Source organism: Liolophura sinensis, chromosome 8 (assembly GCF_032854445.1).
Source record: "Liolophura sinensis isolate JHLJ2023 chromosome 8, CUHK_Ljap_v2, whole genome shotgun sequence".
NCBI classification, from domain to species: domain Eukaryota; kingdom Metazoa; phylum Mollusca; class Polyplacophora; order Chitonida; family Chitonidae; genus Liolophura; species Liolophura sinensis.
The window spans coordinates 18968713-18981365 of record NC_088302.1 but is presented as its reverse complement, the minus strand read 5'-3'; the positions used below and the strand labels follow the sequence as shown (position 1 = coordinate 18981365).

The 12653-nt window shown below is 37.7% G+C and overlaps 1 protein-coding gene across 5 annotated transcripts in view; it reads left to right on the top strand.

Annotated features, from left to right (window-relative positions):
* Positions 1 to 4025: 4025 nt before the first annotated feature.
* Positions 4026 to 12653, top strand: part of LOC135472679 (zwei Ig domain protein zig-8-like) — a 41293-nt gene continuing 32665 nt past the window's right edge. For 2 of the 5 annotated variants that reach the window (XM_064752299.1, XM_064752295.1), the window contains exons 1-2: positions 4026 to 4357; positions 10260 to 10877. In XM_064752299.1, the coding sequence (XP_064608369.1) occupies positions 10802 to 10877 (76 nt within the window). In that variant the 5' untranslated portion in view covers positions 4026 to 4357; positions 10260 to 10801. Of the gene's footprint in view, positions 4358 to 8740; positions 8782 to 9129; positions 9462 to 9624; positions 9753 to 10259; positions 10878 to 12653 lie in introns of those variants that run through there. The other 3 variants (XM_064752298.1, XM_064752296.1, XM_064752297.1) reach the window with 3 other exon arrangements.

Sequence of the window (12653 nt, the reverse complement as noted above, 5' to 3'; positions counted from 1 at the left end):
CCTCACTAAAATATTTGTTTTAACTAGAGTTGAATAAACAACTGTTAATAGCGCCTGCTGGTGAAGAGGTTCCTCAAAGGTATCATTTGTTATGACATTAGGGTTGCATAGATGGGATATATATAGAAGGAAAAGATTTCAAAATGATATATGACCAGATAAACAAGATCCAATGACAATAATTTAGACTCTCTGGACTGATAAAAATACAGATTGTTCTTAGTTCCCCAGATTCTGCAGGTAAAAACATAGTGTCAGTCAATGTCAGTCTCATTAAACTTTGACTACCAAAGCATATAGGTTTATAGCAAACAGTATCTCAGTGTCTGCAAATACCCTATCGTGTGCAAATCAGCAAATAAACATGGGAGACAAGTTAGGGAACACAGAGAGAAAGATAGGGAATAAGCTATCTTAATTTCAAAATCTGGCTAAACCTATGCGCACCAATGTCTAAATTTTAACCACAATTCTCAGTAAATCTTCCCTACGTTACACTTCTTTGTTATTACATTCTAAAATCACTATTGCACAACATTTTACATTTAGTATAAGACATTTCATGTACACATGTATACCCAGCATGCATAAGTAGCAGATTAAACTATATGCATTATAATATTGTCATATTTTTCATCTCTTAATTTATTATGCAGAGTACACCATACAACACCAGTCAAATAAATAATTTGATTGTGCGATGCTTCTGATTTATTTAAAGAAAAAAATTCATAAATTCCCAGAAATGTATGATGTACTTGATCAACACACTACCAGACTAACACCACACACTTAGCAATATTAAAGCTTAGGTGGTTCTTAGAAAATGACACCATATTTGATGCAAGTAACCAAGGTCACATTTGTACAAGTCACTTTGGAAATCTTTTCCTTCTATATATATATATATCCCATCTAAGCAACCCTAATGTCATAACAAATGATACCTTTGAGAAACCTATTCATTAGCAGTGCTATTAAAGGCCATACCTCAGCTGTGATTAAATCTGGCTTCACAAGCAATGGCTGAATATGTGGGAATGGGGCTATCTACAGACAGAAATTTCACCACCTGAAAACACTGTGATGACATTGTTCAGATTATTCATGTTGGAATGAATATAAGATACTTTGAGGAAAGAAACAGACTGCCATAGGCTCTTTAATGTAGATTAAAAAGCCTTGGAAAGTTCACGTTTGAATCAAAGGCTTTGCACATTGTCATTTTGCTACAAGACATATCGGTACTCGGAATGTCCTTTAAGCTTGTTTGTTGCTCGGCAACAGTCGAGATTGAAAGAATAAACTTCCTCTAGTTAGCAGGATCGTTCATAATGGAACGCCATGTACCCAATACTTTACTAATATTACTAAAATTACCCTCAATCCGCTCTTTAATCTCGAGAACTAATATTAAGACGCTCAAGTTGCCACAAACGGTCTTTGACTGACCTACTTGTTGATATAAATCTCTACAAACCAACAGAATCACACTTTCTGTACATGTGAGATGAAAACTGTCCATGAGCAAGCGCCTCTGGAACATCTTTTAAGTGTACTTGTACTGTTTTTGGGTCACCAATGTCCTTTAAAGTGAACATAAATCAGCCAATAAAGCTGAATTAATTAATAAAGTAGTCTTCCAGAAATGTTCTAAAAATATTTCAAATATTCTACACCATTTATCAAACAAATAAGTAGCAAACAATCAATCGTCAGTACCTAGCCGCTCATTCTGTGACACCATTTTGCCATGTTACAGCTATCTAGAGTGATGTCACAAAACGTAGCAGATTTCTCGTATCATCCATATTACACACTGTGACATAGAGAAAATACAAAGAAAGATGCCTGATACCCGACCAAAGAGTATCAGCACTCTTCCCTTTTCAAAGGGCCGATGTTTCTTTCAGTTTGGTGCTCGGTCAGGGCGATGTTCGTGGACACAAGTGTCGAGTTTTAGCAGTCCTGCTTGTCCTCATCCTGAATGGGTGTAAGCATTTGGCCTAGCTGGCTGTACCAACTTAAGGAATTCACTGAGCATAGCATGGCCTTCTCATTGATGACATTAATTCAGATTTTGGGAGGATATGTTGGTAATAAATCTGACTTAGCTAAGGAAAAATAATGCAAAATCAAAATATTTTTCTTCAAGCATGACTCTCCCGAGGAAGTTTTCTTGCCAGCTCACCCTGAAAAGTTACTGCAGTATCCTGCCCAACATACATGCATTACAACAAGGGCAGTCGTTCTCAGTTCATAAATGTGTGGTTCAAAATGCATCAGTTTAAAACTTAAGCTAACCTCAAAATCCAATTTATTGCATCGATATATGTCGATCAACTATAAGAGACCACACTTACAATCGAGAGCTAATAGGTTTTATGATGTGACAGCCAAATTATCATGTGAAACTTTCAGAGCTAGTGACTGGCCAAGTTCCTATGGGCTTCTACAACATGGCTACTTGGAGCGAAATGTCCATCAGTGCAATATAACCAGTGCTGAACTTGATCTTCACAGCTTTCAAAACTTTACAGAATTTTGTACATATTTTTCTCTGATAACTGTGTCCTATATCATTTTTTCTATGTATATAATGCGTCAGACATTACGTTCACTTTAACACACACCTGGCAAACCTCATGACATGTATGGCCTGGAACAGATCCGGTGAGAAGTGCATACAATTAATCCATCTCATTGGTCAAGATCCACCATGACCAATACAAAGCCAGTGTTTGATTGGTGGTTCATTTATGCCATTCTCAAAACACTTTTCTCCTAATACATGTTTGGCTGATGGTAATACCATAGCACTATATATAAAATAACAGTGTTATATTGGAATTTTGTAAAATCATCCTTTTTCTACAGAGATGTGGAAAAGTAAGCCTGACCTTACCATGTTATTTTGTTTCCATTTTCCTACAACATGTATATTTTCCAAGCCAAGCTTTAGATCAGTTTCTATATATGGTCCACAGTCAATGCAGCTCATGCTGGCTTCCTGTCCGGTCCTACTTCAGAACGAGCAACCTGTGTATGGTCGTGGGTTCAGTACTGTGTAAAACACGAATCAAATAAATAAATAAATGTATAATATTTTACTCGGTCGCACTTGATGCAAGGGGGAAAAAAAACATGCATACTCTGAACTAGTTTATAAAAATACTACCAAAGGAGGACATAAAATATAACATCTTCAAGTTTAGTTATAAAAATTAATATCCTTTCTCACAGTTTCTCACACCAAAAATGAAAAAAACTGAGATGGCAATGAACTCTTTAATCATTTCACAAAATAAGAGGTTATACGTTTATAAATGTCATGAAACAGCGCTAAAGAAATTCTTCACAACCTGGCTTTCTTTACTGTGTAGGTGGCCTGGTCACTTCCTCAAATGTGTGTGAATTTTAGCGAATATTCTGCCATGTGTGTATTTTTGATCCAATCAACTATATGTGCTTTATATTCAGTTTTTTTGGTTAGCATGAAGCATCAATTGACCTCGTGGTGGAAAATCAAATAAAATCTGGTGTCAATAATCAGCCTTTGTGAGATCACTGAAGGCAAACTGTCCCAAACCAGCTCCACAATGGTCTGGGATTGGCCACGAATTCTAAAGGTTTGGGACATCAAAGGGTTTGGCAGAGCATCAAATTCTGGCTAATTTGAATAAATTAGAGCTACGATAGGTTAAGAGCTTGCCATGTACAGCTGGGGTGTATGCATAAAGGCTGGTTATTAACAGCTGTTATAGGTGTCCTGAAAGAAAAGAAAACAACTGGACGAAATGTGATTCTTTAAAAGTTCTAGAATATAGCTTTCATGGATTAGTCAAATGAAGCAGATGCATTATATGCTGAGGTGCATGCATGGTCTTTAATCACAGAAAGCAGAGCCCGTCATATGATATGAGAACATTTATACGCTCGGCAGTACATTTCCGTAAAATGAGTCATAGTTTTTGTGTTAATTACTAATCTACATCCATACAGCGTTGCCTGGTATTGATTTGATCCTGCATGGTTTGCAAGCAGCGGTGACGGAGGCTGCCTTTTATGAGTAATACTCCGATAAACCAACAGCTCTGATCGGGGTGACACGCGCCCCTGTATACTCACGCAAGACTGTCTTTGTGTATGGGTGCACCAGTGAAGAGCCGCTGAACACTGCAGGCCCTGATGGCTTAGCAGTGATACACTATATTGCGCAAGGGGATTATCCACTGAACGGTTGACAGCAAGGAGACATCCTGGAAGGTCATAATCACAATCAACAGCCAGTGGTTGAGGCACATATATCTATTGTACATCATCCAGATTTACTGAGTAAAGTCCCTTTGTATACTAGGTATGTATAAGTAGTATTGTATAACCTAAATGAGAAGTAAAAAGCTGAGTTAATTTTCTTTCATTGTTAAATGATTCTCAGAACATCTGTTATATTTATACCTTATATTCACGTGGGGTACGTCGAACGAAGCTGTTGTTTGCAACAGACAGATTCGTTGGTGTAGTTTTGGAAAAGAAGTTGAGTTATAAAAATACACTACAATTTTTGTGAGGCTTCAAAATGGGCTATAGATGGATTTGTGATTATTGGGATCGATTGATAGACACTGTTTATAGTAAAGTGAAAAAACTCTTTAAATACAGTTATCATTTATGGACATGTGTATTTATGTTGTTGTTTTTTTAAATAATTTTATGAACTGCAAGGAATCATGCAAAAATAATGGAACTTAAATTTATCTGAAAAAAAAAATATGCTTACAGAAAAGACATTCATAGAATAGTATGCATACATGGAAGATTAAGAGATTGTGGTGCATAAATTAGGAACGCAAACTGATCTAAGGTCGATTAAGTGAAGTGTCACAGGATGTAGAGATTATCAGATTAAAATCTTAGCTACCTTTAATACCGGCAAACAAGCATGTCTAATTGTGATTGTGCCAGCTACCCTTTCATATCCCAGGGGGAACTAATAATTACTGCCAATCGCAAATTTGTCCACAAGTCATTAAACCTAAATAGCCAGCAGGCAATGGAATTGCAAAAGTGCTTTGAAATCAGGTAACGAATGATTTTAAAGTGTCTCAAAAACTCATTATGTACACCTGTAAAAGGACAGTTTTAAGGTTTCAGGTGAAAAACCTATCCATCTTGATTGCTTTGACATTACCTAAGAAACGTTCTCAAGTGTCTCAAAGACTTGTTATGAACACCTGTAAAAGGACAGTTATGAAGTCTTCAGGTGAAAACCTTACCACCCACGATCATTCTTTAAAGGTTTTGTTACGTAATGACACAGTAACCATCACCCTGGAGCACCCCATGATGCACTGATGCATGATATGCCCCAGGGGCAATAAACATTCGGGTAAATAACACACCTGAGATTATACAGGCGATCTCAAGATTAAGACCAGTCCTTAACCTGAGGTCATTTGTCAGGAACATAAAACAGGACATTAAGGTGCACCAAGGATAATAAGCACCCAATTTCATTTGGGAGGAACATCAGACAGGACATAAAGCTGTATCAAGGACAACAATAGGTTGTCAAGGTTTACAACATGAGGGAGCATCAAAAATTGTAAAAAGTTTACTAAGTTCTCTAAAATTTCACCACAAATTATGCATTTTTATGTCAACCAAATAAAGGTCTTAAACTACTAATAATTTTTGATGCTGAAGGTTACATTTAAAAAAAGAAGAACAAAAACATTCAAATGCCTTTATAAGATCAACAGGACTCAAAAATCAGGCAAAATTAGTAACTACCCTAAATGACTATAAATGTGGTCCATGACTAGCTTGCCCATTTTTCCTAATTCTGAAAGTTATATTCATTTTAGAAAAGTGCTTTGAGGTTTGCTTGGAATATGGGATGATACTGGACTGGAAAATTGTAAGTTTAAGCACAAAAAAGAATATTTTGTGACATATATTTGCCTCTTAAACTGTACTTTTGAGGTGAATATTTTAGGGTATGTCTTGAACAAAACTTTAGAATCAATACAGTCATTTAAATAATTATAAAAAAAATCTGAAGTGTGCTGTTAATCTCTCATGCATGCACAGATTGTACACAAGGATGACACGCTCTTCTAAACAGCGTAGATTTATTCAACATCTGTCTGACTGAATCAGGTACATGTACATGAAGCCTTTGATACGCGTTTATATTGTGATTATTCTGAGGGCAGAAAAGACGTAAAATGGGCAGCAAACGCTCGCTTTATTGCTGTCACCACACCTTTGTTCACCTGGAGTATTTACCCCGAGATCCTTCATGCCAAACTGCTGGGGATGTGTAGGAATAGCGCCCTACATGACAAATGTCTACAACCTGTTGCATCATGAATATGCAAAATCAAACAATACTGAGGATACCTAGATATGATGTTCCTGGTGCAAAGAGTGTAAACTGCATAAAAAGAGATACTGTGAAAAAAAAAGGTTGTGAAATGGACTGAAAGAAACATAAAGCAAGTATATTTGTGCGCACATGTATACAACAGATGTGATATGTTCCTATTCCAAAAAAAAAAGTTTAGTCCTACAAGAAAACATGCACCACCTGACTCACATTGCCTAGTGTCTGGTCCTGTAACAAAACAGTCAAAGATTTGAATACAACAGTAAATTAACATACACAGGACATCAGTGCATTCTGAATGGTCCCCTGCAGCCTGACTTGCGCTTCATAATTTACTCCTTTAGTGCTCTCTAATGTTAACAAGTTCTCATTATAAGACTGCACAGAATTTACCTGTGTCATCTTTGTGAACCTATTGTGAACATATTTTAAATTCTTGAACGGATCTGCTATAGTGCTGTCCACTGGACGTCAGGTGAGATGGTGAGGTTCTAACCAGCTGGTGAAAACAAAAGTAAATCTGCAACGGTCACTGCATTTTTATACTAAATGACCGACACATACATTCATTCTTGTACATGATTTATACCACTTAAAAGGTACATTCTTTAGAATTTGTTTCATGACCATCTTTTACATATGCAATATATTAAATCATGTCCAAAATGGTTTAAGACAAAATGGCCATCACCAGGATTTGAACTCGTTCGATCTATCACACTATGCCCCTGTAATAAGCTCCATTCAACCAGAGATAGGACATCAGTTTGCATGTCCACCTGGGTTGTTACACAATTAGTATGCAAACATCACACATCTGTGTGTAGACAAAGATATATGAAGGAGAAGCAACATTTCTTGTTACTGAAGAGGTGGTCTAATTACAATTACCTGTAAACATAAATGGACCTGCAAACCAGATATTAGCCTCACCTGTCTAACTCTGTTATTTAAACTCACTCATACGTGAAATGTTGAATTCTTCTAGCATCCATTACAGAGCAAAGGTCAACTCGCTAAAATAAGACGCACAGTACACTGCAAGTTTTACACAAATATCATAATACAATCTGATGAGAAACAATTCAATTGTGTTCCCTTAATTGAGATAGAGACTTTCAACAGAATGTCTCTATAAGAATGCCACTGTGGACTTTTCATATGTAATCTAACATTTCTTCCTCATGCAGTCAAACCGAGTAAACAGCTGTAACAGCCCACCGATGCATTTCACACATACCAGACAAACTTACACTTAGCTCAACTCTGTTTTCAACATGTGTCTAAGAAACTGCACAATCAAGTCACATAACTAACCATTCTTTCACCTACATTAAAAACATTCGATTTCAATCTTTTTACTTGCAATACATTTTTTTAGCTATAAATTGACAGCATAATGTGTCATTTCCAAAGCTCAAAGGAACTTTCTCTGACCTCTTTATTTTATATTTGATTTTGATTTTTTTAAATCTTTGAGCCATGTTTTATGTCATGCCGTGAATTAAAAACCAAGTTAATGAATTTTCTGATGACTCATTAAGCTAACCAAAACAGATCTTAAGGTTTCATAATATTCTTTTGTTTAACTTGTTTAATGTGCCATACACAACACTGCATTACATGTCAACACTGCATTACATGTCAACACTGCATTACATGTACATTCATTTTAAAAAATTTAAGTTCTAAGCACCATACATTCAGGCTAAATTCACTTCTTTCAACAAAGTGCGAAAACTGTTTGGAAAACCACCAGTATAGCCTTCTGCCTGCGGAACCTTCCTTTGCAGGTTCTCAGTCCGCCAGCATATACAGTATGTAAGACTTACAGTATGGACTACTGTAAATGAAATGATTAGCAATATCTGACATTACCAAATAATGCAAGAAATTGTTAACCTTTTGGTTGTTAATTATCTTTCTGTCTTTTACTCTTTTTTTTTGGAGGGGATGGATATGGGAGGTGGGCAATGTCATTTATTCCAACACCTCATAGAAATACTTCACTCAGAACCTGAAAGCAAAAACATTATAATTTCACACTTTTTTTTCACTTATCTGGCCATCGAATACACATATACCTAGGCTGATTAATGTGCTGTGGTCCTGCCAGGGTTTATAAGAGAGATAGATCAGTAATAAATTTCACACCTGTCAACAGACAGGAGCCAAATTTGCTTGTGGGTTATAGTCTTAGACTGAAATGTGGGTCATAAGGGTGGGGGAACACATTAAGCAAGGAACTGGGCCAAGGGAATGTTAAAAAAAAATCCAACCAAAAATCCCCCTGTTCTTCTGGGCCTATGCCCAGGCAAGAGTTGTAACACACAGCTCTGTGCTCTCTCGCATAGTAGAGAGCTGGTACAATCAATGAGACAGGACTGGTGGTAAGTTAGACAACTGCAGGCTATTATAGCTATATTGACTGTTTTGATCTAGCCCTTGTTTTCAATACAGGGTCTCAAGTTTTAAGCAGATATTGACTCCCTGATCTTTTGGCCAATACTCCTTTGTGTTAGAGAAATGAGTGGATTATGTGACAGTAGGGGGCCTAATATGCCTTATCTTAAAGGGTCTTAATAGTACCCAGGTTTGATCGCCCTGTGGAGTGGTGCGCACTTAACAACTGAGGGGATAGACCCATGTCTCAGTTATGCACTTTCCCCTGTGGTCTCTCTCAGAGCGTTAGACATACAATGTATATGTAACCAGTCACTCAGGCAAGTTGACAGGATTTGTAACATACAGACATCTATCTATGTATATATACTGTGGTTTAGTTGTATAGTTTTCTGTTTCACACTGGTCAATGAGCCCATCATACAGAGCAGTCTGACAAAGTGGACAACACAGTTGTTAATGACCCACAGCAGACAGACTGAGCTTAAGGTCCTACCAGGTCAAAGCTGTTAGTGGAGATTTCATGATTGGCTGATATACCATGTGGGACTGCCCAGGATTGGGATTGCTGGCTAGTGGAGGTCTACCAGTCCATGCTACCAACCAGCTACTGTATCCATGTATCTGGCTGCCAGTAGCACTTAAAGCCTGAGGCAGCTGGAGTGAGGTAAGAGAGTTAGCCAAGCTTTATAGCCGAACTCCTGTAAGGGTTAGCCCATGGGAACAGTCCGATACAGGAGTTACCTAGGTCTACAGCACTATACCCTGCCACTGAGGGTGCACCGCTAGCTGGCTAGCGTTTTTCTCTCCAATTCAACCCGGATTCTTCGCAAGGGAAAAATACTTGGCGATTTTTTTCTGTGGCCGGATTTGGTCCTGAATGCACGTGTAGGTGGCGTGAAGAGAAGAAAAAAAAAAGCAGACTGTGATCCGGCGACACCTCTACTGGACATAAAAGGTGACTTCAGGGCATTTCTTGTGAGCGGCCTTCTTTTGTCCAGGTGACATAGGTGGAAGGGTTAAGAGCTAACGCAAGTAAACAAACCAGCAGGATAATAGAGTGCTCCTCTGTACTAGTATACAAATAATAAGACAGGTAACTTTTAGGCACATTACCTTTAAAGGTGCGCAGCTATTAGTACGGCAAACACTGACCGCGCACTCTCCATATCTGCTGATCTAATTGGCTACTGACCACAGGTAAGCTGAGGTAAGTGTATTTCAGGTGATTCAAGTAAGTTCAGGTATGCTGGTGCATTTAGTTGCGGAATCCCTTGCCTGTTTGGCCACGTCCCCTGTCCACTTTTGTCATTTACCACTGACATTCGACTATCTCTGAACAAAGGATCAGGGCTGGGAAACTGTCAACAGCAGCTAATTCCACTAAGTGTTAACGCAATGTCTCAAAGCACTGCTAATCAGACGAGGCCACATTCTAACTGCCCACTTTAATTGGCTTTTTCAGGTGATAAGGTGATTTCAGGGAGCAGTTTACCAAGTGCCAAAGACTAAAAATCAGCAAAAGGGAACCTCCACCAAAACACCTTAGGAGTGTGTCCACATGTGAGAACTGTGATTCTCTCTCTGTACAGGAAAGTTACCAGAGAGCCTGACGGATCCCAATATCACTAGTGGTGCTCAGGTAACACATTGTTAACGCCATTGACAAAGGTCAGGGGAGACAGGGTGTGTTGGGGGTCAAGACGAATGATCACCCGTGGGGCATGCGCCTGGTGTCAGAAGTGGGATGAGAAGATGAGGACAGCGTGTCAGTGAGAGAGCAACCTGGAGGCAGTATACAGCCTAGATCACAGAGCAGTCAGTCATGTCATATTATTAACTCACCTGTCTACACCTGACGCAGTCATACGGAATGTGCAACCCACCAGAGAAAGCTGCCGTTTCATTGTGGTGTTAGAAGAACAAAAGGATTAAAGGGGGGATTAGTGAGATTAGCAGTGAGTGACTTTATCTTGGCTGGGGATTGAGAGAGTGCTGTGTTTTACCATGAGAGTTGGAGCACAAAGACCCAGGTGGACAGCGTTACTTGTTGGACTACTCCACCTAATCACCATCAGCTCAGGTAAGACTTATCTCACCAAATTTTTTTTTATGTTTTTTTCTTTCAGCCCACACTGTCCCAGATCTGTGCCATTTCAAATGTTTAAATTGCACATCCACTCGCTCTCCTGAAAGAGTCTTCACAATCTGGCTGCACAGCCCGGCACGTTTCAATCAAAGTATTACTTCAAGCACAAACTTACAACAGTGATGTAACAAGTTTGACAACTTCGATGCCAAATAATTTTATTCTTTAGCTCAACTGAAATATGCAAAAATTAATTCTCCTCGCACGAAATCTACACTTCAAGTAAAAGTATGCACACAGATTATTTCATGTGTAAATTTACACAAGTACACCGATCCCATTTTAAAGCTTCATACTACATACCAGTTTACACCTTTACAAATAGAAAAATAATGACATAAAGAAATATCCCCAGCGGTACTTAACCCACTATATTTAAGTACAAATGTGGACTGATTTAGGAATGAGAACAACTACATGTATTTCTGAACTTAATATCACACTGTGCCTTTAAAAAACAATTTTATATTCAACTTAACCTATATTTTTGACTGAAATTCATCATAGTTAGAGAATTTTATCAACATGTTATATATCTATTTGAAAACTTGTGTTTATGTTGAAACCTTAACACTTGTTTTAAATAAAAATTTAATGAAAATTTGGAAATACTGTCCTTTACAACGGAAAGCATGATTTGTGCTTTATCTTCATAAATATGTACTGGTTACCTAAAACACATAAAACAAATGGTAATTTATCAAGTACGCTAACCTCTCCACTGTAAACCTATCACATGCCTAGCCAAAGTCAGGAATGAATTATGTTTAATTGGTGAAGAAAAAAAAAAGTCATGTGTTTTTCTCAGCCAGGAATTCAGGCTAAAAGAGCCAGACATAGAGGTGCTTTCTGATCTAGGTCTAAGCCCCTGTTTTACCATCTCCGCATAGGCAACACTGAGATAACAGTGGATCAGGTAGAGCCTAGGTGTATGTGTAAGCCTCTACCCAGCAGATACAATGCTGAGAACTAACCAGCTCACAACCCAGAGAGCATGCTGGTAAAGCAGATACATAGTCACCTAAAAAAACGCACTTTTAAAGTTTTAAACTGTACGGTTGGAATTCCCTTATTTAAAAATATGTGAAACTTGCGACAAAGTATAGCGGTGAGTAGGAATGATACATGATCAACATGTAAGGAAAATGCATTTCATGTATAAAAGTAAACACATCACCTGTGTTGGGAGCCCCAATAAAGTTTAGCTAAAATATGTAGTTGTACATGTAAAATGGCTGTCTATTTCAGATAGGTCAAAAGTAACCAGTATAGTTTTACAACAACACAAACTAACAGAGGAAATTAAGTATTGTAAAAATAAACACTTAACATAGATAATCAACTGCCTTCCATTCAGTGGCTGACTCTTTAAACAACACTCTGTCTCAAGTTTTGCCTAATGCTTTTTTTCTTCACAATTATTGCAAATCAATTTATCACAAATCTCTCTCTAAAATTCAAGATGAATTTTATTTATTTATTTATTTATTTGATTGGTGCTTTATGCCGCACTCAAGAATATTTCACTTATATGACAGTGGCCAGCATTATGGCGAGAGGACAGCCATGACCATCCGTAGGTTGCTGAAATACCTTCCCTCTTACGCCATGATCCATTTGAATCTTTTTAATTTTTAATACAGTTATCAAATTAGCTAAATAAGTTAATATGACAAAATAGTATAGCGATATTTTCTTATCTATAAAGCA